The following is a 21982-nucleotide window of genomic DNA, read 5'->3' as shown; positions in this document are numbered from 1 at the left end:
AAGTCAGATGTTCTGATTTCCAATGCTGAATCTCATGTGCTGACATCATGTTGTTACCGCAAATTAAAAGCTCATTGAGCAGGCAAACATGCCAGCGTGCGTCCTGCCAACTCATCTGTTCACCTATATCCATCACTCGTCCACATGACGCCTCCACCGGTGGAGTGTGAGATGCACCATCATCTCCACACATAAATCTGAACTGCACTTGTTGGCCACATGCATGTTACTACGTCTTAATACTAAACTTAACCCAGAGAGAATATATTCTACATAAAAATGTATACTGCTTTGAAACTGCAGGCAATAGACACACAAGTCATTCTTATTGTCCTGTATTGATTCATATTTCATTGAATGAATGGGCTTTGCAACAGCTGCAGGAAGAAATTAATGAAATTGTTATTCACCTAATAAAGGTCCTGCCAGCTGCATGCTCACGGGGAAACTGTGGTGGATTGTTCCGTCGCTAGAAATCAATAACCTCTGAATGAGCTGCCGGTGTTAGTTTGCTAGCTACTGGGGAGAGTGAGAATATGAGCTGTGGGACGTGTGGATTAGGAGGTGCCATAATCACAGCGGCAATCAAGGTCCATCGTCTCCCAACAAAAGGGCCGGGTCCCCGGGGAACGTACGAGCCCACATGGCAGGTCCCCCCCGAGGCCTGCCTGCTCTGTGTCGGCTGTCATGAGGGAGAGTCATGAGCTCCATCAATCAAGTGGAGTGACGGGCGCACTGCATTAGCAAGTGTTTCAGACTGGGTAGTGCTAAAAGGAGAAGCGGCGGCAGGGAGAGCAAGTCCTTTAATCTCGTGTTTAGTGCTGATGATGTCTTTTTCTTTACACAAGCAATGGAAATACGCCAGCAGGGTAACGTCATTTCACTCCTTCCCACACAGAAATCGTCTCGCCTCAAGAAGTTTCTTGGGGGAAAAAAGTGTCATTCTCCTCACGGCGTCTTTTTTCCAAGATAATGGTGCTTGTTTTCATAAAATCAAACATTAAGCCTGAGCATGAGGCTAGAATACTTGCTAAGGCCAACACTGTTTTGGCAGAAAAAGAAGCCTTGAGTGACAGCTTGTTTGAACAGTCGTGAGCCTCTTGTGTCTGAAGGTTAGGGTCTTCATCGGGGACCCCCGGCATGTCACTCACACGTATGAAAACAAAGCTTGTGAGCCAGCAAGACCGTGGACGGATTTCCCTTGAACTGCTATGTAATTAAAGCAGCCGCTGATGTTTCTACCATGTGATATCGAGATAGTATGTGTCTACTACAGGCCGGACACGTTTGGAGGAGCCGCCTGGGGGATCCGGTGTGGTTTTGAGCCCTCTTAACATCTCATCAGGTAGATGTTGTAAGACCCCAAAAGCGGCCGGAGTTCACAGTCAGGACAACACGTGCTCACCGCAGAATGAAAGAGATCAGCCCCGAGGCCTTCACAGTCACACTTAAACAGACCTTCCATCTAATTCCATAATGCCCCATCAGTCATTTGTTCTTGCCAGCTCTGCTCTTTTCTCTTTCCTTTTTTTTTTTGTTGCAAAACCTCAATCCCTCCCAGATTATACATGTATTTTTCTTGAGAGTGCCTTTAAAGGAGTCTCGTTATTCTGTCAGAGCGCTTCTCTCCAGATCCTCAAACCTCAGCGGTTGGTAACGGCAAAACAGTTGCGCACACTTTTCTCCCAAACCCAAACTCCCTCCTTGGATCAAAAATAAACTCCAATTGTGTGTATCCGTCTCCAGCCGTAGAGGAAGACCTCGCTTGGCAAAACAGCCAGAAGGTCAAAGATGAGGGGAAACACCGCGGCCAGAGATACTGAGGGTCAGCGCTCAGCCAAAATAAACCAGTGAAATCAACCCCGTAAACCATCATGATTCCATCAATCTGTCACCAGCATTTTATTCATGGTGACGGGGAGAGAGAGAGAGAGAGAGAGAGAGAGAGAGAGAGAGAGAGAGAGAGCGCGAACAGGAGAGTTGGCTCCGTCATGTGAAACAAAATACAACACAAGCTGTTCTCCATCTGGAGAGATGTCAGACACGTCTGTCTCACCAAGCCATGACAAGCTACATTAGAACTAGTCAATTTACACCCCATTTGATTGGATTTGGTAAAGCCACATGAATGTATCGAAACACCAACAAAATGTATGGCCCTTACTTCTGCATCACTAACTAGAAATATAATCATTAGATTTTAACAACTCTGCAGGTGTAGCTGGTAAGGAAACGCAAAAGTACTAACGGAGACAGCAGCATAAAGTCAGCACCAACAGTAGGAACTTAACCTACAGATAGAACTGGTTTCAATCTTTCTTGACCCACACAGCCATTGAGGGAAAAGACCCCTAAGGCTGAAATTACAGCTCTGGATTGGATTCAACTCTTACCCTCTCTCAGTGTAGCTATTTGATGAAAGGCTTGGCAAGGGTCACATCCAAGTGTGGTGGGTATTTTTATTTTTTTAAACTTACTTAAATGAAACTATGCGAAGACCTGGGCCAGACTGGTCGTCTGGTTGTAAATAACCTGTGGTGTCCCAGAGGGTGGCACACTGCAGGCTGTTGTGCTTTGCACGCATTTTGCAGTGTATTAAAACCACACACTGGGTTCCCAGGGCTCGACAGTATCAATTAGAGGCAGCTTGTGAAAAAGATGTGCTTCCTCCGTGGCTGTGGTCTGGTCAGAGGTAGGAAGCGAGGGGGAGAGAGAGGGAGGAGGTGGGTCCTATCAAGATTTCAGTCTTCCAGTTTGCTCCGTCAGCCTGTTCACAAGTCCACAAATAAAGACAACTGTACTACAACACACCTGTTTCTCTCATCTGAAGTGTATAATATTGTTCCCTATCTATAGATACATCAACTCGGTGACTTGAGAGAGCACACGGCATCAGAATAAAGTCTTCTTGTGTTCCCAGTGTTACAAGCCTGAGGGGAGCAACAGGTTAGCCACAGTGGCTAAACTGTGCAGACCACAGGCCCTTCTGTGCTGCATTTGACTCACTTACCACACTTAGGAAACACCAGATACTGTAATCATACTTGAAAACCGCTTTAACCACAATAATAACACAAGTCAGAGGCATTCCAACACTTGTGTCCTTTAAGGACTGAACCTGAACCTCAGAAGAAAGGGGAAGCAGTCTTAACGGATGATATTGTCAAATGAATAGAAGATGTAGCACAACATTCTGTATATTCAGTGATGGCCTGGCCCGCTATACAGCGCTACAAGTCTGAGTTATAAGTTTCTTCCACTGGGTTCAACTACAGAAATTGCTACGCCGCACCAGTAGCCCCGATAATTAAGTTCACGGTTAGCCATTTGGTTTGGGTGCCACTGCTACTTTGGTAAATAAAGTCCAAATAAGTCCTTCAAATGAAGCGACAAAATATGTTGTGTGCGACTGCCCTTTAGTAAGACGCATAGTTGTGTCGTTTTCTGATGTGATGCCCAATATCAGCAGGACAGCATAAAAAAGAATCAATAAATTATGATGTGACAACAATATGCTTGAAGGATGTGGCACAAAAACTACAGTTAGGAGAGCTTCGTTGTCATGTTACAATACTAAAGATATGGTTATGGTTAAGGGGGAACTTGCTGAAACAACTTTTTCTGTTGTTCTTCTTGGGAGGACAGTCTCAAAAGCCCTCGGTGGGGACTTTTCCAAAGAGGCGAGTGAGTGCTGCTGTTGCACTGATTTAACCCTTAAGCCAGTACTGTCAACAGCTAAATGAAAGAGAAACAACCTCAAATACTGAGAGGCAGCAGTGCACGACCGCGCATATGAATATAAATGCGGCAAGTCAAGTTTTTCACAAAAGCTTCACAACCGTTAAATCCGTTTTCAAAAACACCAAAACCCTTCACAGTGAGAGCACCAACAAGTGGTTTTGGGTTATGTAAAATAGGTTGAAGCATTCTTGATTTCACTTTTTTCATGAATAAAATATGGCTTTTAATTAAAAAGCAATTTAATTACTCCAATCCTAAATTGAATATGGCAACCATTCTGGCAGCATTGGCAACCAAAAACTTGGCAGCTCCAAAAACTTGTCGGGCCGCATTTCTCCGAGTGCATTGACCGGCGCATCATCTTTCCATCCATGCCACCCAAAGCTAACAAGTTGAGATGGCATATTCATAACACAAATAAGCCTCTGTTAGCTCACCAACTGGGAGTCCTTTGCCCTCCGTCCTCTGTCTCGCCACTTGAAAACCCCAACCAGAGCGCGTACGACCGTAATGAGTTCACCCGATTGGTTCTGACAGGTTTGGTTCGCAAGCAGTTTTCGGCTCTGTCCAAACAGGGAACACTGAGGTCTTGCTTCTTTGTCCTTCATAAACAACAGAGCAACACAACCAGGGCTTAATTCCCCTCTATTTAGGGACAAATGGCCTCCTTCATTGGGTCCAGGGAGAACAGAGGGACCACACAGCCCCCCTTCTTCTCACAATGGACAAAAGCATTGCCCCCGAACTGGCCAACTTGTGTCATAACCCTATCGAAACGAGCCAGTGCTCCTTGTCAGAGAATAAGGCCACCGAGATGGAGAGGCCCGGGGAAGAGGGGTAGTCTTCTTTACTGAAAAGGGGGAACTATAGCATCCCAGTTGGATATGGGGGACAGGGGAGTTTTTGTTTCTAATGGCTTGGGGTTCTCTGCTTACACGTCGTGCCCCCTCTCATCCACAGTCCTGTTAATCCCATTAATATGAAGAGGGCCAAGAGCCTGAGAGTGGCCACGGCTTAAGAGCCATCAGCCAGCATTAGCTCTCGAAATCCAAACCGTTGTCTAGACCCATTAAGAATTTAGCCTGGCAGAGTCAAATCATTTGAGACCCACGTCTAATGATGGGAGCATAACCTACAGCCAGCATTTACCCATCACCGCACACGATCAAAACATTGTTTTCAACACACCAGATGCATCATGTTATTCGATTATAAATCCCACTAATCTCATTCGGTTGGTCCAACGGCACATTTGATCCATCATTTTGACTTGGTGCGTTCCTTGGCAGCTTTAACGCCGTTCTCACATTATTGAGTAGCTGTGTTGAACATCTGCGACGCAATACTGACCATGTGAGTGATTTTCTTATTGGATGATTCAGTCCGGTATTAAACATCATTCCCATTTTAAGGCGATTATTGTCTGTCTGTCTGTCTGTGTGCAATATACTGTATGTGTGTGTGCTGCTATAACCGCATGATGTATTAGAAGAGATAATCCGCTGGCCTTTAATTAAATGGCCAGGCAAGCAGCACTGAGAATACCAAATAGGACTAAGGTCAACGTCTTGCGCAGGGCAGCGAAGACTATCTCTAATGCTCCAATCCACCACCAGTCAGCCAACCAGACATCTACATATGGCTTCTCATCCCACCGCATACCAGTCGGGTGATTATAAAGCATTAGAGCCTGATTAATGCAGCTTTGAAGCAGCTTGCCTTGGCCAGGCTGGAGCACAGCGAGGGCTTTCATAAAACCATGGTCATGGTGAGCAGCTCTCAATCCCACAGTGAGAAAAGTGACCTATAATAGCAGTAGAGTATCACAAATGACAATCAGCCGAAGCGGGCAATCACCGGAGTGATTCAGCACATATTCAGTTTCATCAAATGCCGATCGCAGTTTTATCCGGTAATCAAAACCAGAGTCTAGAAATCCTCTGGACCTGGAGATTACGGGTGTCCGGTAGTGTGTTTACCTTTGTCAAGTCTCGTTCAGGATTACTGTGACGAGGTGAAAAACTTGAACTGCGGCTTAGTGGTGCTACTTTGTTCAACCTGCTTCTGTTCACATGCTAATCAGATTTGAATGCAGTTGTTTAAAACATGTCTTTCAGTTGCAGCATAGTGTATATAAACCATATCAGTCATTCCCAAAGACTGGGTCAGGACCCACTGGCGGGTCCCAGGAGATTTTACTTAAATGCATAACATAAACAAACATTTATTTATGTATCTTTAAAATCGTGACCAAAAGGTGGCACTTTACAGTTTTCAGGTGTTGGTAATATCATTATTTCTGCAGGTATTGGGCCATAAACCAAACTTGGCAAAAGTTACATTTTTACCTGATGAGGGCATTAGAGGAAAAGTCAAAGTAAGTAGTATTCATCCTATGGGGACCATGAATGTCTGTACAAAGCTTAATGGAAATCCATCAGTTGGTGAGGTATTTCAGTCTGGACTTATGTGCTGAAGTGACCTACTGAGACTGCCGTAGAGCCATGCTGCTAGCGAGGCTAATAACCTTGTTAGTGTAAAAGTGTCGCTGTTTGGATGATTATGCATTGGCCTTGTTGCATCATGTAACCGTGATAATAAAGACTATAATTGCTGTACTTCGGTGTAGCTTCAGTGCTCTTTGGTGTCTCTATCTATACAGTATTATGCCTCCGCATTAGGAGCACCTCCTTTGTGTCCCATTACTATAAGATCCCTCCCTCGTCTTTTTAATTGTTTATTTAAACATATCTGAAGCATTTCTGTACAGCAGTTATATAATTGCCAAGATATATAACATATTTTCTCAGTTTCTTGTGTAAAAAAATAATAATGCTCAAGCCTTGACATAGCGAGAGGCGCTGGTAGGAGAAAGTCACACCAGCCAATACTCAGCTCACACGGTGGAGGCTGCGGCCCCACTCTGGGCCACACAGGAGTCTGAGGAGCTAATTTCACTGTTTTGACAGTCACTGAGAAACCTGTGGTGACCCAGAATGGAAAGGTAAAAGTAGGGAAAAGGAAGTCCACAGTCAGGGAACAGGATTTCAGTGTTCTGCCCTCATCACAGGGAACGCAGTACAAAAATGTCTTATGAACTTTGGGAGGTACAATTCAACAACCAAGATATAGTCTATTGAAGCCCTATTCTGGGTCTGATGACAGTGAGGGAGAAAAAGGAGCATCATATCTAGTCAGCTGTTTCCAATTGACCTAAATATGAACTCGCTCTACCCAAGACTCAGATGCTTAAGTAATTCTGGAGGGTTTTGGGGGTAAGGGAAGCGACACAAACATATCATAACCCCTCATTAATGGTATTTTAAGAAACAAATGGAATTCTGCCAGGACAGCTTATCTTGCATTGGTGGCAAGGGTGAAAATTACTATTTCTACCCTCATCGGCTAACTGTCGGAGGATGAGCGCTTAGGAAAAAAAGAAGATCCGATCTGTCTGTGGTTAGACACTGAGCTGATCTTTCCGGGCTGCTGGAGCTCAACTAAAGATGGCCCCAGTGGCGGCACATTAAAAGAGATGAATCCATTTCTGTGAATGACTCGATGGCAGGAGATCAGTTATTGTTTCTGTGACGTTTAATCATCTTGAGAGAAACATTAAAAAGTGGGAACTGGGATGAAAATAACTTTTTACCTCTACAAGTGTGTTGACACGTGTCAACAGCTAATGTGCATGGTATGCGAACAGTCTCAAGTTGGCGCATGGAATTTGGGTTTAATCTGTAAACTTTGGTCAGAAATCACAAACACCGTCTTCCCCCACATCTGAGAGACTCTATCTGAGAAAGTGTGTGCGCCAACAAGGGTGGGCAGGGTGCCTCCCACACACCTCCTTCCTCTCCTGCCAACAGATCGTACTCCCGGGTGATTTAAGGGAAGGAAATGCAGGAACACCAAAGCTTCCTCCTCAAGACAACAAATCCGTTGCACTTTGAAAATAGCCACAAACACCATCATCAATCATTTTCATAATTTGTTGGTATTTGTATTTGATAATTGATATTAAATTAACCTGCAGACCCTGATTCAATTAGCCACTTGCGTGCAGAAACAAGCTATCAAACACTAGCTACAGTATCACCTTATTAGTTGCTAAGGCTAACTTGTTAGCAAACAGTTGAAACACATCCAGCAGATACAGAGCGACATTAGCGTTCCTTTGGAGTAGTAGGCGTTTGGTGCAGGGAAGGTAGTGTCGAGTGGGTACTTGGAGCTTTTTCACTGAAAACAGCTACTTGTTGTGGCCTAAAAACGCTATGAGAGAGGTGAGAGTGAACCATGCTGGTCTTAAAACCAATTAGGTGAAAGATGATATAAAGCTAATTCTCCGTAGCTTCTTCTTTGTCTACTATGAGTGAGCCCTTTCATATTACTCACTGCCATTTGACAATTTGACATATGACAATATGGCTGCATGTGCTTTTGCCATGAAGCCCTCTTCACTGGCTCCGTAACGCACCGTCTGTGTCATTGGGCACTTTGATGTGTCCACCCTGGCAACGACAAGCAAACACGACATCCTCCATTTGAATCCATTTCAAAACCTTCCCCTTCAAACTGCAGAAGGGAGAAAAACCCTAAACTGCTTACCAAACGGGACCATCTGGAGGCAGTTGTTGGGTGATGGGAGCTGGAGGACTAAAGGGTTTTGGGAGGGAGAGAGAGAGAGAGAACGTCTACCAAACCATGTCGTAAGTCCCTCTCTGCAGGCAGGACGGTAATTACAGGGAGCAGACAGAGAGAGCCTGACTGGGAGGGAAAAAAAAGCGGAGATACTCAAACTGCTGGGTTGCCGCCCTTGGGCCCTCAACATGACCGCAGACAGCCCATCCTACAGTATAGGCCATGAGAGAAGGGTTCCAGATCAGCGCACTGACACACAGTGCCAAGGAGGAGGAGGAGGCGGCACAGACGGCGCCCGAGCCCACGTCAGGCCAGGTAGGTCGACAGGCCGGCAGGACCACACAGAGCCCTGTATGAAGATTCTGCAAAGACCTTCTTGTCATTAGACAATAAGTCAAAGTATCCGGCCTACTTTTGTTTGTGTGCGCATCTTTGAGGAAACCGCTATGATAGAAAGTGGAATAAAATAAGCGAAAATGGGAAAAAAAAGTACCAAAATACATTAATAAAGATCCCCTACTGTTGTTGTTTTCTCCGTAACCCGGTTGGTAGATCATTAAAGCAACATGAGTCACTTCCCAGAGCGCTGTGTGGCTTCTTTGCCGCCATCGACTCGAAGCTCACATCAAACCGCATCAGCGTGAAGCGTTCGGTTGTGCCCCCGATCCCGACTTCTCTAAATAAAGCTCTCGGGGCCACGGAGCAGAAAGCGCCAGCTCGCCTTCTCACCGACTGTCTGAGCGTTATAAATCATCGGCCATGGCCAGGGAGGATGCAACCTTCACACATCCTCACACAGTCGAAACCGTAAGACATCATGCCGGGGCTGGGCGCAGTTCACCACATCTGTCAAAGCTCCTGACAGGGAACGATAATCCATAGAGCCAGTGTGTGTGTGTGTGTGGGTGTGTGTGTGTGGGCAGGCTGAAATATACCTTGAAAACAGCTCAATGTTTTCTGCTGTTCAATGGAGAAAGTGGCCTTTTCTTTTCTTTGTTTTTAACTTCACTACTCGTGCGCTCCCCTCGGTTAACCTGAGGCACAGGAAGCTTCATCATTGAGAAACTTTTAAAAAGGGGCTGTGACATAAATTCCGCCACCTGCAATCAAGCTAATAACGCCCCGATGCCTTCACCGGGTTTTCGCTGTTGTGCCGCAGGTGTGCAGGCTCACGGCCAGTCTTACACACTATTGCGGCAGTATTTCTCCTCTGACATTTATCCGTTCCTTCACTCGGCCCTAGCTGTGGATTATATAGCAGCAGAGATATGAACTGCATGACGTACGATTCCCATTTTCCAGGCACAGGTGTCAAAGCTGTGTATGTGTTAATGATGAGTGTGTCCTGGAGGAAAAGCTCCCTGGGAGATTGGTTACTCTTTCAGGCTGTATTTTTTTTTATCCAGGGAGGGATTGTGACTGGCTGCAGAGTCAAGAAACTGTCGTGCTGTCATTTTTTTTACATCTTGGAGGGTATTTCTTGTAACACGCGTAAACTTGTTTCCCCTTTAACTGTGACCTCCTCATGGCCTACACAGTTTGCTCAAATGAATGTGTGACCAGCCGAGTTAGTGATAAGAAGCCATTAACAGTTTCATGTTTCTCAAACACTCCTTTCACCACGAGAAGAATACACAAAGAGAAAGCGACATTACGTATTCCGCCGCCGTACGAGACTATACCAGCCAATCGATTGCAAAATCCCCAGATGTCTCTTCTGAGGCTCTGTAGCTCTGAGTCCTTTTACACGCACCCAAAACAAACACACACACGCCACACTTTCGGATCCTAACTTTTAATCACTCGCCGAGTTAAGTCAATGCATCGGTTTCACAGCCAGGAGCAACAACAAAAAAAGTAGCACAATCCGTCTTCTCACGGACAGGAATCAATGTTGCACTGTGACAAAATACCCATATTTAAGACCTCTGCAGCTATTCATCGTGAACACTCAGAAGAAGAGTTTACTTTCACTTTTAAATGCAAAACGAAGAAAACATCCACCTATCGGTTGTTATTTTTGGAGCTAGAGGCCTTTACATTCTGTAATACTGATGTCCTTTGAAAAACATAAATTACCGTCAGACTCGCAGTTAAAATAAATCCTGCCGATACGAGCTGCAGGGTGTTGGGGGTGATGGCAAGCGTGCAGTTTGATTTATCGTCTCTCACACGTTCAGTATTTCCTCCACGAGAATGCAGCATTAGAGTTAGATCAGTCTGTGTGTCCAGGGTTGCTTTTCCCCCCCTCGCAATATTATCGCTCTCGCAACCCTCCCTCCCTCAGTGGAGCCCAAGGGGGACAGGAGACGGCTGCTAATTGCAAGCCCGAACCTAACACATGGTGTTAAAAACAGATAGCACCGGATGAGATATATAGGCCGCAATAAAAAAAAAAGCATGTCAGAGAGCCTGGACTGGAGGACTCATCTGTTTCATAGGAAGCCTGCAGTAACTTGGGCCAAAAAACTCAAATGGTAATAAATAACACTATGTTTTAACATCTCTTCACAGAACAATTTGGCTTTCTGTCTTGCATTAAAGCTCGGAGGCTCGAGGCTCTCCAGCACCCACACAGCGGCTGACATCAGCAGCAGCGGTAGGTATAGCCTCTCACCTCTGCACAGCACGGCCACTCCCTGACAGCTTTATGGACACGGAACACCATCTCTCTCCCTGAACCACCTGACCATAACACAAAGTGCAAAGACACAAGCGACTTTAACACAAGAAACGTATCAAGACTTTCAGCAAAATCTTTTTTTTTTTTTTTTTTTTTTTAAAAAGGCCTTTGGGGACGTGTTGAGCAGGAAGTGTTCCATGTACAGAGCTAAGCTGTAAAGGAAATACACCACCGGTTGATGTGGAGGGTGTTAATGTAGTGTTAGCTCACTAAGATGTATCCTCTGGCTGTGCTTTGAAAGGCTGCACCTGTTATACACACACACAAACCGTGTACAATGTGTACATGTACAACGACAGCAAGACGCAACATGGGGGGGCGGCAGGACTACGACGGTGCCTCTGACCTACATGAGAGCGTGGATGCTGCATAAATGAGCCTGAGGCACCGACAACCATTCAGCCATCAAATACCAAATGGCCAGCTATGAGTGATGCATTACTCCGCGTTAGAGCAGCGGGCTGAACCGAGCACCGCCCTCGCCTCCTCAAACTGATGGTTCCCAAGTGCAGGGTGACGACTTACTCCCTATTTCCTAAATACAAATAAAGAAATACTTTGCTGAAAGTTCCAGTAAGGCTGCAAAGTCGGATCTGTTTTTCAGGGGAAAAAGGGGACTTCTACTGTCGGGCTGTGGGGAGACACATTTGTCCTCCAGAGATCAATTATTTCCTCAGCACAACTCAAGACTTGAGAGCAAGTCCAAAACTCTGGAGGCTGCAACACTTTGCACTGAGGCATCCGAGCACACTGCCTGTTTAGTCCTGGTGTCACCATGTTCATCCTAGATAGTGGTCCTGGAAAGATAGCAGGAATATGACAGGGGGTGTGAAAATACTGTATGATCATGATAAAACACACACACACACACACACACACACACACACACGTGTCTGTAGGAATGCTACAGTGATTCAAAAGTTTCTTACACACTGTAGCTTTGGGTAAGGATGACCAGCAGGGCAGTCAAAGCACCCTGGTCTATTGATGAGTCGATACTGTCCTGAGGGCAGACTGCTCGTGTTAATGAAAAAGCTTCACACGGGTCAGCTGCCAGTGTTGCTGCTGCAGCTGCAGTGAAATAGCCAACTGCTCATTCGGAGTTATTGCAAACATGATGAATGAAGCCCCTTTATTCATATCCAGAATCGATAACGGTTACAGGTGAGGACAGCAGCAGGAGACAAGGGACGTTAGCGCACGTCATTCATTCATTCATTCATTCATTCACCCAAGTACCTGTCATCGTAGCAGAAATCGGCGTCCAGAGTGTTGACATACAGGACCAGAGCCACGGCGCCGCACAGCAATTCTGCAAACATTTCTCTGCCTCGCACACACGCGGGAAAAAAAAAATAAATGTATAAAATAAAATTTAAAAAAAATGCAAAAACAGGAAAATCAAAAAGAAGACAACGATGCAAAGCGAAAGAGCAGCGAAATCCCGATCTCTGTTCCCTCTCAGTCCCCGTCTTTGTCAGGATGTCTCAGCGAAAACAAGTCTCTTTCCCCCCCCCCATCATCCTCGGCGAAGTGCACAAAGTGGCTAATCCATAGGTCGCTTCCTCTCTAACCCATGTTGGGTCCGAGCTGGAGCGCTTTATATATCTCTGGCTGAGAGTTGGGTAGAAAATAAAACACGAGCAGCGCGTTCAGTGGATCTCCTGACAGCGTCTGCTGCACGCCTCCCCGACACAGAGGAGAGGATCAGCGCTCTGATGCTCAGCGGCCGATGCTGGACGGACCGCTCTCAAGTCAGCCGCAACCTCACCTACGACTTCCGGTTAGGCTTTACAAAATAAAGCTCGCTGACTAGGCGTTATCGTTCACGAGCAATAATAGACCGTATATAAGTGCATATCAGAAATGATACACGAGGAAGTGTTCTGCTAACTGTAGGCTTTAACACAAATAATATGGAGCCTTTTTTTTTTGGAGACAAAAAATCATCCATTTCGGCATTATCTGGTCGTTGATGTGTGCCATGTTGTTTTATTCTCACCTAAAACAGCAATTGGCCAAAAAGATTATTTATATAAGTTATTCATATTATAGCTTCTACATATATTTGTTTTGCTAGTAGTGGTCTCTCATTCCATAATCGATCTCATGCTTTAATACTGAGACACATCTGCATCACTTCCGCTCCTTCTCCTCGTGTCTCTGGTAAATTGATGCAGGCGTTATTCAAACGCATGTTGTTGGGAGATCTTGAGCGCATGCGCACTGCCCCTGCTCCGGAGACGGGAATAAATCACACTACATGATGCCGAGACCCTTTGGTAAGGGTCATTTCCTACCACTAACAGTAGTCAATAATAGGGAGGTGGTCCTCAGAGTGACGTTCTGGGACATCTAGGAGTTATTGCAGGTGGGTACCATGAATTCTCAGAGTATAATCATGAATATTTCATTTCATTTGACTATCATTTTATTCCCTAAGTGTTACCACCTTAATGAATGGAATATTATCTCCATCAGAGGTGTCCCTCTTCTCATTTACCAAACACTGTCTTATGAGTGAATTAAGATATAGTTTAGTATGTACACTCCTACTCCCTAATTAAGGTAATTATCGAAATGATCTTTATTGAATTATATGAATTGGAAAAGTGCTGAGGTTATGTAAAATACAAAAGCATTGCTCAAAAAAATCAGTGTGTTGTAAAATTATTTTAGTAAATGCAACAACTTTTATACTGATCTTGCTTCAATAAACTACATGATCACAGCTGCAGAAAATAAATATGAAAAGAACATTGTATGTGATTTGGCATATCTGTAAAAAGGTGGAAGATTCTCAATTGTTTATCTAAAGCTACTTAATAGTCTGTTTTAAGTTTTTAAAAATCAATCAAATCATCATCAGTTTTGTCGTTGGACTTCTATCAGTCCACCGACTAGATTCTGTCTGAGTATAGAGACCACTTGATCAAAAAGACTGGTTGTCTGATTAAATCATAATGAAGGGGGGGGACTTTGCCTTTAGTTGATGTGAAGAATATGTGACATGTTTATCACGCTGGCTACTAAACGTCTTGTCAATGTCATTCCAGTAATTGCTTTTTATTGCTTTAGGTGTGAGCAGGCTCACAATGAGGAGATGTGTGACCAGTAGAGGGCTCACAGTGCATGATGTCTGTGGGGAGACAGTACAACTCAAATGCTTAATACTGCAGTCTCTGTTGTAAAACTACATGCATTGTCCTTCAATAAAAAACAAAACAATGATTTTCTCATTGTTCCAACATGACCCATTTAAAACACTGATGGAGTAAAATAACAAAAGTGAGTGTTAATTTACATTATGTGTAGCTTCGCTGTCTGGTTAGTCGGCCTGCGATACTTTTGTAGATTGGGTCTTGTTTCGTGAATTTCAGCAGGAACAGCCTTTGGAAAGTTTGGATTTCCAAAAGCAATATACCGCATATTAAAATCAAAGTGTTCCACTCTTCACGACTGTTGAAATGTTCTTTGACTCGCTTCCATATTGCATACAAAGAGGTAAGAGAACAGCAGCAAAGAAAGGAGAAAAAGAAAAAGAATCTTTGTAAAAGTGCTCCACAGACGAACGCATGTAGCCTGGCCCACTGCATATTGATTCAGAGTTGTTTCAATAGACCGAGCCCATCTGTCGGAGCAGACCTCAATGCAGCCTTTCACGGGACAGCAGCAGGACACTACGCTGTAACACATTTCAGGAATTAATTAGACTGATCAGAGCGACTGGCACAAGGTTTTTGTTTCTGGTCCACAACTCACTGAGGACTGATTAGATATCCAAACATGAATGACCCCACCCTGCAGGTTCAAAGCATGTGCACATGTGCTACACTGTCTCGCTGTTTTTACGCTGCAAAACTTTATTATCTACCACTGGCAGAGGTGGCAAGTTAGTACATTTAATCCAGTACTGCACCAAAGTAACATTTAGAGGGATGTGTACTTTGCTTGAGTATCTTTATTTCTACTCCAATCCATTTCTGAGGGAAATATTGTACTTTTTATTCCACCGCATTCATTCAGTTATAGTTGACTGACAGAAAATGGCGACTCTTCTGATAATCAATTCTACATTTAAGTCATTTTCCAAGCAAAATATTCGATGGTTCCATACAATCATTTGTAAGAATGTGCTTATCTTTGTCATGTGTGATGGTGAAATATATATGTCAGGCCGTTTGTTGTGGTTTTTCTTGTACATTTCATACAACAAACATTGAGCAATAAATCATTTTTTTTTTATTTGATCGAAAATGAACATAATCAATAATGAAAATAAGTGTCTGTTGCAGCCCTATACTTTACACGTCACATTAAAAACATGTCGAGAGCTTAAAACATATCAGTCGTGGAGGAAGTATTCAGATTTACTTAAGTTAAAAATACCACATGCATTGAAAATTGTACTCAAGTAAAAGTACGTCATGTTAGAACAATGTACTTGAAGCGTAGAAAGTACTGGAGGCGAACATGGATTTTGTCACTGTTATATTATTAAATATGATCTCATCAGATTATTCTTACTGATGCATTTGCACTGCTGTTGTCCAAACAGAAGTCAGATTCATTCCAGTCAGCAGCACATCCTGACATTTGAGAGGCTGGAGCCATGAAATGTTGAATGAAAAATAAATCAAACTCATCCAGCTATGATAGCTGATGTGTTTTACTGTCTTTTAACAAACTGATTAATCAGCTAATCCTTCATAAATATCATATGATCATCATACTTAACAAGCTCATCATTTGTTTTGTAAAATCGTAATCTAAAAAGTAACAACAGCTGTCAAATAAATGTAGTGGAATATGTCTGAACTGTGGGAGTCAATGTGGCAATAATCATGTATGAAGTAAAGTACTTATTTTTTAATATTAGGTCCACCTTAACCAACTACTACATTAAAATGCTGCCTACATGTTGATGCATTTGCAAAAATATAATATTATAATAACACCCTTTCTGCTGCACAATAATACTTTTACTTACAATAGGATATTCATAAGCTGTAATATATATCGTATTTACATTGTGCGATTGCTGCTTTTACTTAGATAAACAATCTGAATACTTTTTACGCTACTTTCAACTGGATCCTTGTGTTAACTGTGTTAAATATATATCCTTTAGATTAAAGTATTGTAAAAAGTATTTACACTGGAGCTTCTGTGTGCAGGAATCCCGGTGACTGTACTTTATGGAGATAAGTTCACAGCTTCACGCATATAAAGTGTCCACCAAAGTGAAAACACGTGTGTGTGTGTGTGTGTGTGTGTCTGTGTGTGTGTGTGAGTGTGTGTGTGTGTGTGTGTGTGTGGGTGAAGAGGGGGCACTGGGGGCCTTTAGCCTGATGTGTGTGACAGAGGAAGACCTCCCTGAATGTCTTGGGATCCTAGACGGTTTAAAAGAATTACAGGGACACTGCTCTGGCTGTTAGATAATTACAGGTTCAGACCCGCGTCTGAGGGCCAAATCACTTCTGCATGGGTGAAAAAAAAATAAAAAATGAAGAAGAAACGCGAGTGCGGTAAAACAGAAAGTGATGCTTAACGCAGGCTCTCTTAAGTACGGCTTCGCACGAAGCCATGAGGCTTAATCGACTTTGTGGCCGATTCGGAGGGACTGACATTCAGCAGAATATCAAGTGAGATGTGATGAGAGTCTGCTCACACGTCTGCTTTTCAACCAGTAGGCTATGCAAAAGAGACACTTCAGCAATCAGGAAAAAAAACACACAAGATCGTTAGTTTGAGGCTCCGAATATTCATCTCGACGCAGCTTACTCAGCAGTAAACCATCATCAGTAAATTACTTTTCACTTCGGAGTTGATGACGAAGTCAGAGAAAACGTAGCGCTGATGGACAGGTCGAGTAGAGGTGGAAGAAGCATGTGTCCGTCAAACAGGACGCTGTGGCATTTCCATTCATATAATTTGTCTCTTTTTTCATTAGAGAATAAGTGAGTCCGTGTGGCAGGTCCATTAACTGTGACGAGACTTTGATGGACTTCTGCTGTTGGGAGAAAGGAGAGTGCCTGGTGGTGTGATGTTAGAAAGACTAGATTGAACCTGGTCCCTCTAAATATATATGGAGATAACGTGCCAACATGTGCACTCTCACGTTTATCTTCCCACATCAGTGGTGCGTTGAGAACCACACTTCCAATTTAAAAAGCAATTAAATCAAAGAATCAACTGTGTCATTGAAGCGCCCGTCTGCAGCTTGCTATTATAGGGCTGTCTGCCAAAGAAATTCGTTGTCGACTACAACTCATACGACCTATCGATTAGTTGATTTAATCGAGAGAAACAGTAAAACTGAGCTTCGCCACAAAAAAATGTCACACAGATGCATCACTTTGAATGTTGTGTTGATAGGATTCTTAAAAATAAGTTATTAAGCATACAAAACAGATAATCAACATAATAAATCTTGGTCAACTAAGCCCAAAACAACTGATTAGTCCACTGATCGGCTAAGTGGGGGCAGCCATTATTTTATATTGTCTAAAATTTCAAGTTCAAGGTTCTATGGCTGCACTGCTTTTTTTTTTCTCTTCAAGTAACCACCACCCTTTTAGGAGTCCATCAGCACAGTCTGCGTCTTGCTTTTGAGCCCCGAAGCCCCCTGCGGCGGCAGCCACGCTGCTATCTGTCTCACAAGTCAAAGCAGAGAGGGAAAGTCTTGATCTCTGGCGTGGAAGGGAACCAACCCTGTCTCTTCTATTTTAAGTCACAAGTTCTGAGGCGGATTCTTGCTATCAACCCAAAATGAAAGCAAGCTGGAGTGGGGTAAGCCATGGATGACTGACTTTGATTTTTCACCTTATTTTACCCACACATCACCCGCCACCTCAACTGATAAGCAGGAGAGAATTCAGCGTACGTTTGCGCAGTTAACCAATCACATGCAAAGGGAAGCTCGGAAGGATCAGTGCACGCATTTCACAGGGGCAGAAATGGTTAAGATTTAATAGCAAGAGGGAAGAGGGTGATTATTTACGGCACAAAGAAAGAAAGGAAAGAGAACAATAAAAGCTGCCTCCAAGAACAGAAAACCAACCAATCATCAACAAAATGAAGAGTTTCCACGGTGCATTTCAACGCGTCGTATGAAGCCCGTTATATTAAATGTCCACTTTTATTTTTGTTATCATTAGCAATGAAGGTCTCAGTTCCTTCCAATTCTTTTTGATTGAGCGCCAAAGTCTCCACAGGATAAAAAATGCCAACACAGCAGCAGCCTGCAATAAATGACAACAATAGATCTTAGAGCAAAGTTAAGCGGCGGCTCAGCAAAGCCAAGAACTCCCATCTGTTTATGCTATACAGACATAGGCATTGTCAGAGGAATGCTGTGGCTTTCTTTCTTCAGAATGCCATTTTCCCCCTGTTAAATCAGGGAAAGGGGATAACTGCAAGTGATCAGGAGATCACTGTGGTGCATGGATAACTCTGCCAGCCCATACGTGTTCCTGCCAGCCGCACGCCGCCCGTGTCCTTTTCAGCGTGGTCACGGACACAGGAGCACTCATAGTCATCTGCATAATGAAATTACCCGGAGCAAGGTATTTCCACGGATGAATCAAGCTACCCACTCCAGAGACAATCGCTGAAACCTCTGTTATTCCAACCTCTGCCTCTCCCCTGCACATTGGATCCTTGTGTAACCTTTATAGAACAACTAGAAGGACACTTCATGGACAAAGGGACGTTTATCTTACCGCCTTTCTGCTGCAGTAAGATTTGTTTTTCCTTCAACATATCCTGCAGACATTAGATGCAGTCACACGCGAGGCTTTGCTTGGTAGTAGACTTCCCATTTGATGCTCTAAGAGTCGATAACATTGTGCCTCGCTGTACGAATAATTGGAATAAAACAGAGAGATTGTTGAAACACGAGCAATAAAGGAACATTTCAAGTGATACACGAAATGAGAGTAAACGATGATGTAAAAACTTGATCTTTAGCAACAACCTGCATCATGAACGATCATTTTAATGAGACCCAACGGGCTAGCGCATCTCTCTCCTAGACACCATGAATGTGTTCAATGAGATGATGTTTACAGCCGCTTTAATGAACACTCGCCGAATCTGTTCCTGCAAAATGAGCAGGCTGGGATTCCCAGAGCTGTATAGCTGTGTGAGTGTGTGTTCAAAGAACTGGAATACGGTGCGGTGTGTGCTAGAAAGACAGGTTGTGTGCGTCTGTTTTGCACACACACACATGAACCAGTGTGTGTGTGTTTATACGTCCATCCCAGTCGTTTTTTGATGTGCGACATTTGGTCCTCAGCCTGTCTCTGATGAGAACCGCAGCTGATCTGGAGTTAATGTGTTCTGCAGAGGATTGGAGAGGAGAACCGAGTCCAGGGATCCTTTTAAACGTCAGCTCGGGTCTCCTCCGCCTGCTCACCACTGCACACCAGAGGAGGGCTGACTACAAATAAAGGTTTCATTGATGTTAAGGAATTGTGTATTTTTTTGATGTCATATCTCTAGACAGAGTTAGACAGAATTACATGGTCGCCGGTCTCCTGGCTCAGCTGCAGTTTGGCAGATGTTTGACGGAGCCGTATTTTCTGAAGATGACATAGATAGACATCCAGAGGAAAGAAATGAGGGAACATGTACATGAATTACCACCAAGGGAAAAAAAAACATTTTTTGTAACATTCTTTTACGGCAGGCCTGTTCTTTTTACGGCGGACATTTTGGCTTGTTATAACAGGAAAAGCACAGTTGTCACTAATCACACTAATGACGTCTCCCAGTAACAGTGTGAGAGTGAGCAAGCATGCACAACACCAGCACCTTGAAACTAAAGCAGCTAAATAGAAAGCAACTATCATATTATTTGTACCTGTGCTTTTTCTACTGTGAGAAAGACAATTTCTTATTTCTGAAACGTGTTTAAGGTCCTGCACATGTATGATTAGACCTCTGCTCAGGTTGGTCGAAGTCGCCAAATTCCCCAATAACAGTTCCAAAGTCTCTTCACATCCACAACTTTCTGAGGAGGTGTAGTCAGTCAAATTAAGTGAAAACAGCGGTGTGGTTTTACAAAAGCTTTATGGAGTTTTATAGCGTCTTTCAGCTCTTAGTTTAGATTTTCTGACCCTCAACTTCGCGGTTTTGGTTCAGTCTCACCGCTCTCATGGCGTCCTTTTTCATCCACAGATGTTTTCAATAAAAAGAAAAACTCTAAAAACCCAAAGTACACTATCTGCTCAACACCGAGCAGCATACAGACACAGTTAGGGTTGGTGGAGACTAAAAACAGAGTAAATATTAGACCAGAAACACTGCTCATGCTAAAGTAGCTGAAGTCTGGAAAAGTTTGTTGTGATAACAGCTTCTTTCCACGACCCCAAGAGAAGGTTATTGCAGGTGTAGGTATTCTATTGAGTTAGCACATCAGAGTCATTCACCACACCTCAGGCCAGCTAACGCTACTTTGGACATCCAACTCTGATCAGTGACTCTCCGATGTTCCGTTAGAATTCATTCAGTGGCTTAAAGGAACAGTGGGACAGACTGTGACGAACAGTGAGATCCTGTTAAACTTGTGAATGAGTTGATATTTGCTAAGAGCAGCTATAGATGCTATCACAGAGAACTCCCAGACTGTCACGGGGCATGGTGAGGACTCAAACGCAGACAGTCAGGTGTAATGAAAAAAGGTTTTAATGATAACCAAAAACAAACAGGGAATCCAGGGACAAGACAAAAGACGAGGGGGAAAATCCGGCAGGAAAAGGCAGAACAGGCAGACTGGAAAACCGGGAACAGGACGAGCAAACCCGGCGGGTAGGTCGGAAAACAAACAATGATCTGGCAGTGGGTGTGTGTGCGACAGGGGTTTAAATAGTGAAGAGGCAGAGTGAGCAGGTGAGAGTAATGAGCTGAGTGTGACTGGCAGGTGCACTGAATGAACTGATTAGGTGAGTGAGGAGCTACAGAAAGAAACAAAGACACAGAACACAGGGCAAAGCCTGATCGTGACACAGATAGTTGATTGAATTGCAGAAATTACTGGAAGTCGTTCCTGGCAAAAAGGAGGTTTTATTGTCTGTCGGATGCCAATTTTCAGTCAAATCAATTTTTATCAAGATGTTCTTCTCCTGAATGTAATTTGCATAGAGAAACCAGCTTAGACTGCAGGCTTTGCACATAAAATCAAAATCAAATGTGAAGCGCTCAGAGTGTTCTCATGGTGTGCATTGCATCAGCAATAACTCCTCCATCGTTGCACTCCTACGCAGTAAACATGCTGTTTGATTTATAGTGGGGTGAGCACATGGTGGAGAGTGACTAGTCACTGAATGCTAATGTGCCAAAGTTAAGCCTTGCATACAAATGTCTTCCCCCTCTCGCCTTTGCCAACACACTTCTCGCACTATTTCTTTCTTCCGTTTTTGCCTTTTCTCTTTTTTTGTGCCCGCTCTCCTGCTCTTGCTGTCGCTCTGGCTTACATTTCCGCTCTCTCTAAGGACACAACACTCAGTTGACAAATTGTTGTTGGGCCGCTCTCGTGCTTTCTACGTAGTGGAACAGTTTCAGTGGTGAAGACAACACGCAAAAGCAAGGAAAAGCAAGCAAGCGGGCTCCAAAGTTTTCCTTTGTTCTCCTTCTGCTTTCTTTTCCCCCTCAGCTGCAGTGGTGTTCAGCGCCAATATATTCACATGGTGCCTCAGTGTTGAAGCGGAGCCACACACCAGGGTTTCAGACTAGAGAGATATGGAGGAGACACACAGTGAACTCTGTTTGGGGGCTAAAACACACTGCACTCAGGCTGCAATTTGTCCATATAATGTGGTCTAGGTGATTATGTGTTCTTATACATCAGAGGGAACCCACATCTTTTACACTGGTAATAATGTCATTACACGTATGACAGAACAGAGACCAGTG

The 21982-nt window shown here is 43.8% G+C and overlaps 1 protein-coding gene across 1 annotated transcript in view; it reads right to left on the bottom strand.

The window, feature by feature from the left end:
- Nucleotides 1-12784, bottom strand: part of tmtc2b (transmembrane O-mannosyltransferase targeting cadherins 2b) — an 85159-nt gene extending 72375 nt beyond the window's left edge. Inside the window, exon 1 of the mRNA XM_031870077.1 lies at nt 12305-12784. Coding sequence (XP_031725937.1) covers nt 12305-12387 — 83 coding nt within the window. The 5' untranslated portion in view covers nt 12388-12784. The remainder of the gene's footprint in view (nt 1-12304) is intronic.
- Between the last annotated feature and the right edge of the window lie 9198 nt (nt 12785-21982).

The sequence above is a fragment of the Anarrhichthys ocellatus genome, unplaced genomic scaffold (assembly GCF_004355925.1).
Source record: "Anarrhichthys ocellatus isolate YVR2014 unplaced genomic scaffold, GSC_Weel_1.0 scaffold2, whole genome shotgun sequence".
NCBI classification, from domain to species: Eukaryota; Metazoa; Chordata; class Actinopteri; order Perciformes; family Anarhichadidae; genus Anarrhichthys; species Anarrhichthys ocellatus.
Note: the sequence above shows the minus strand (reverse complement) of the source record. Positions and strands in the feature narration are given on the sequence as shown.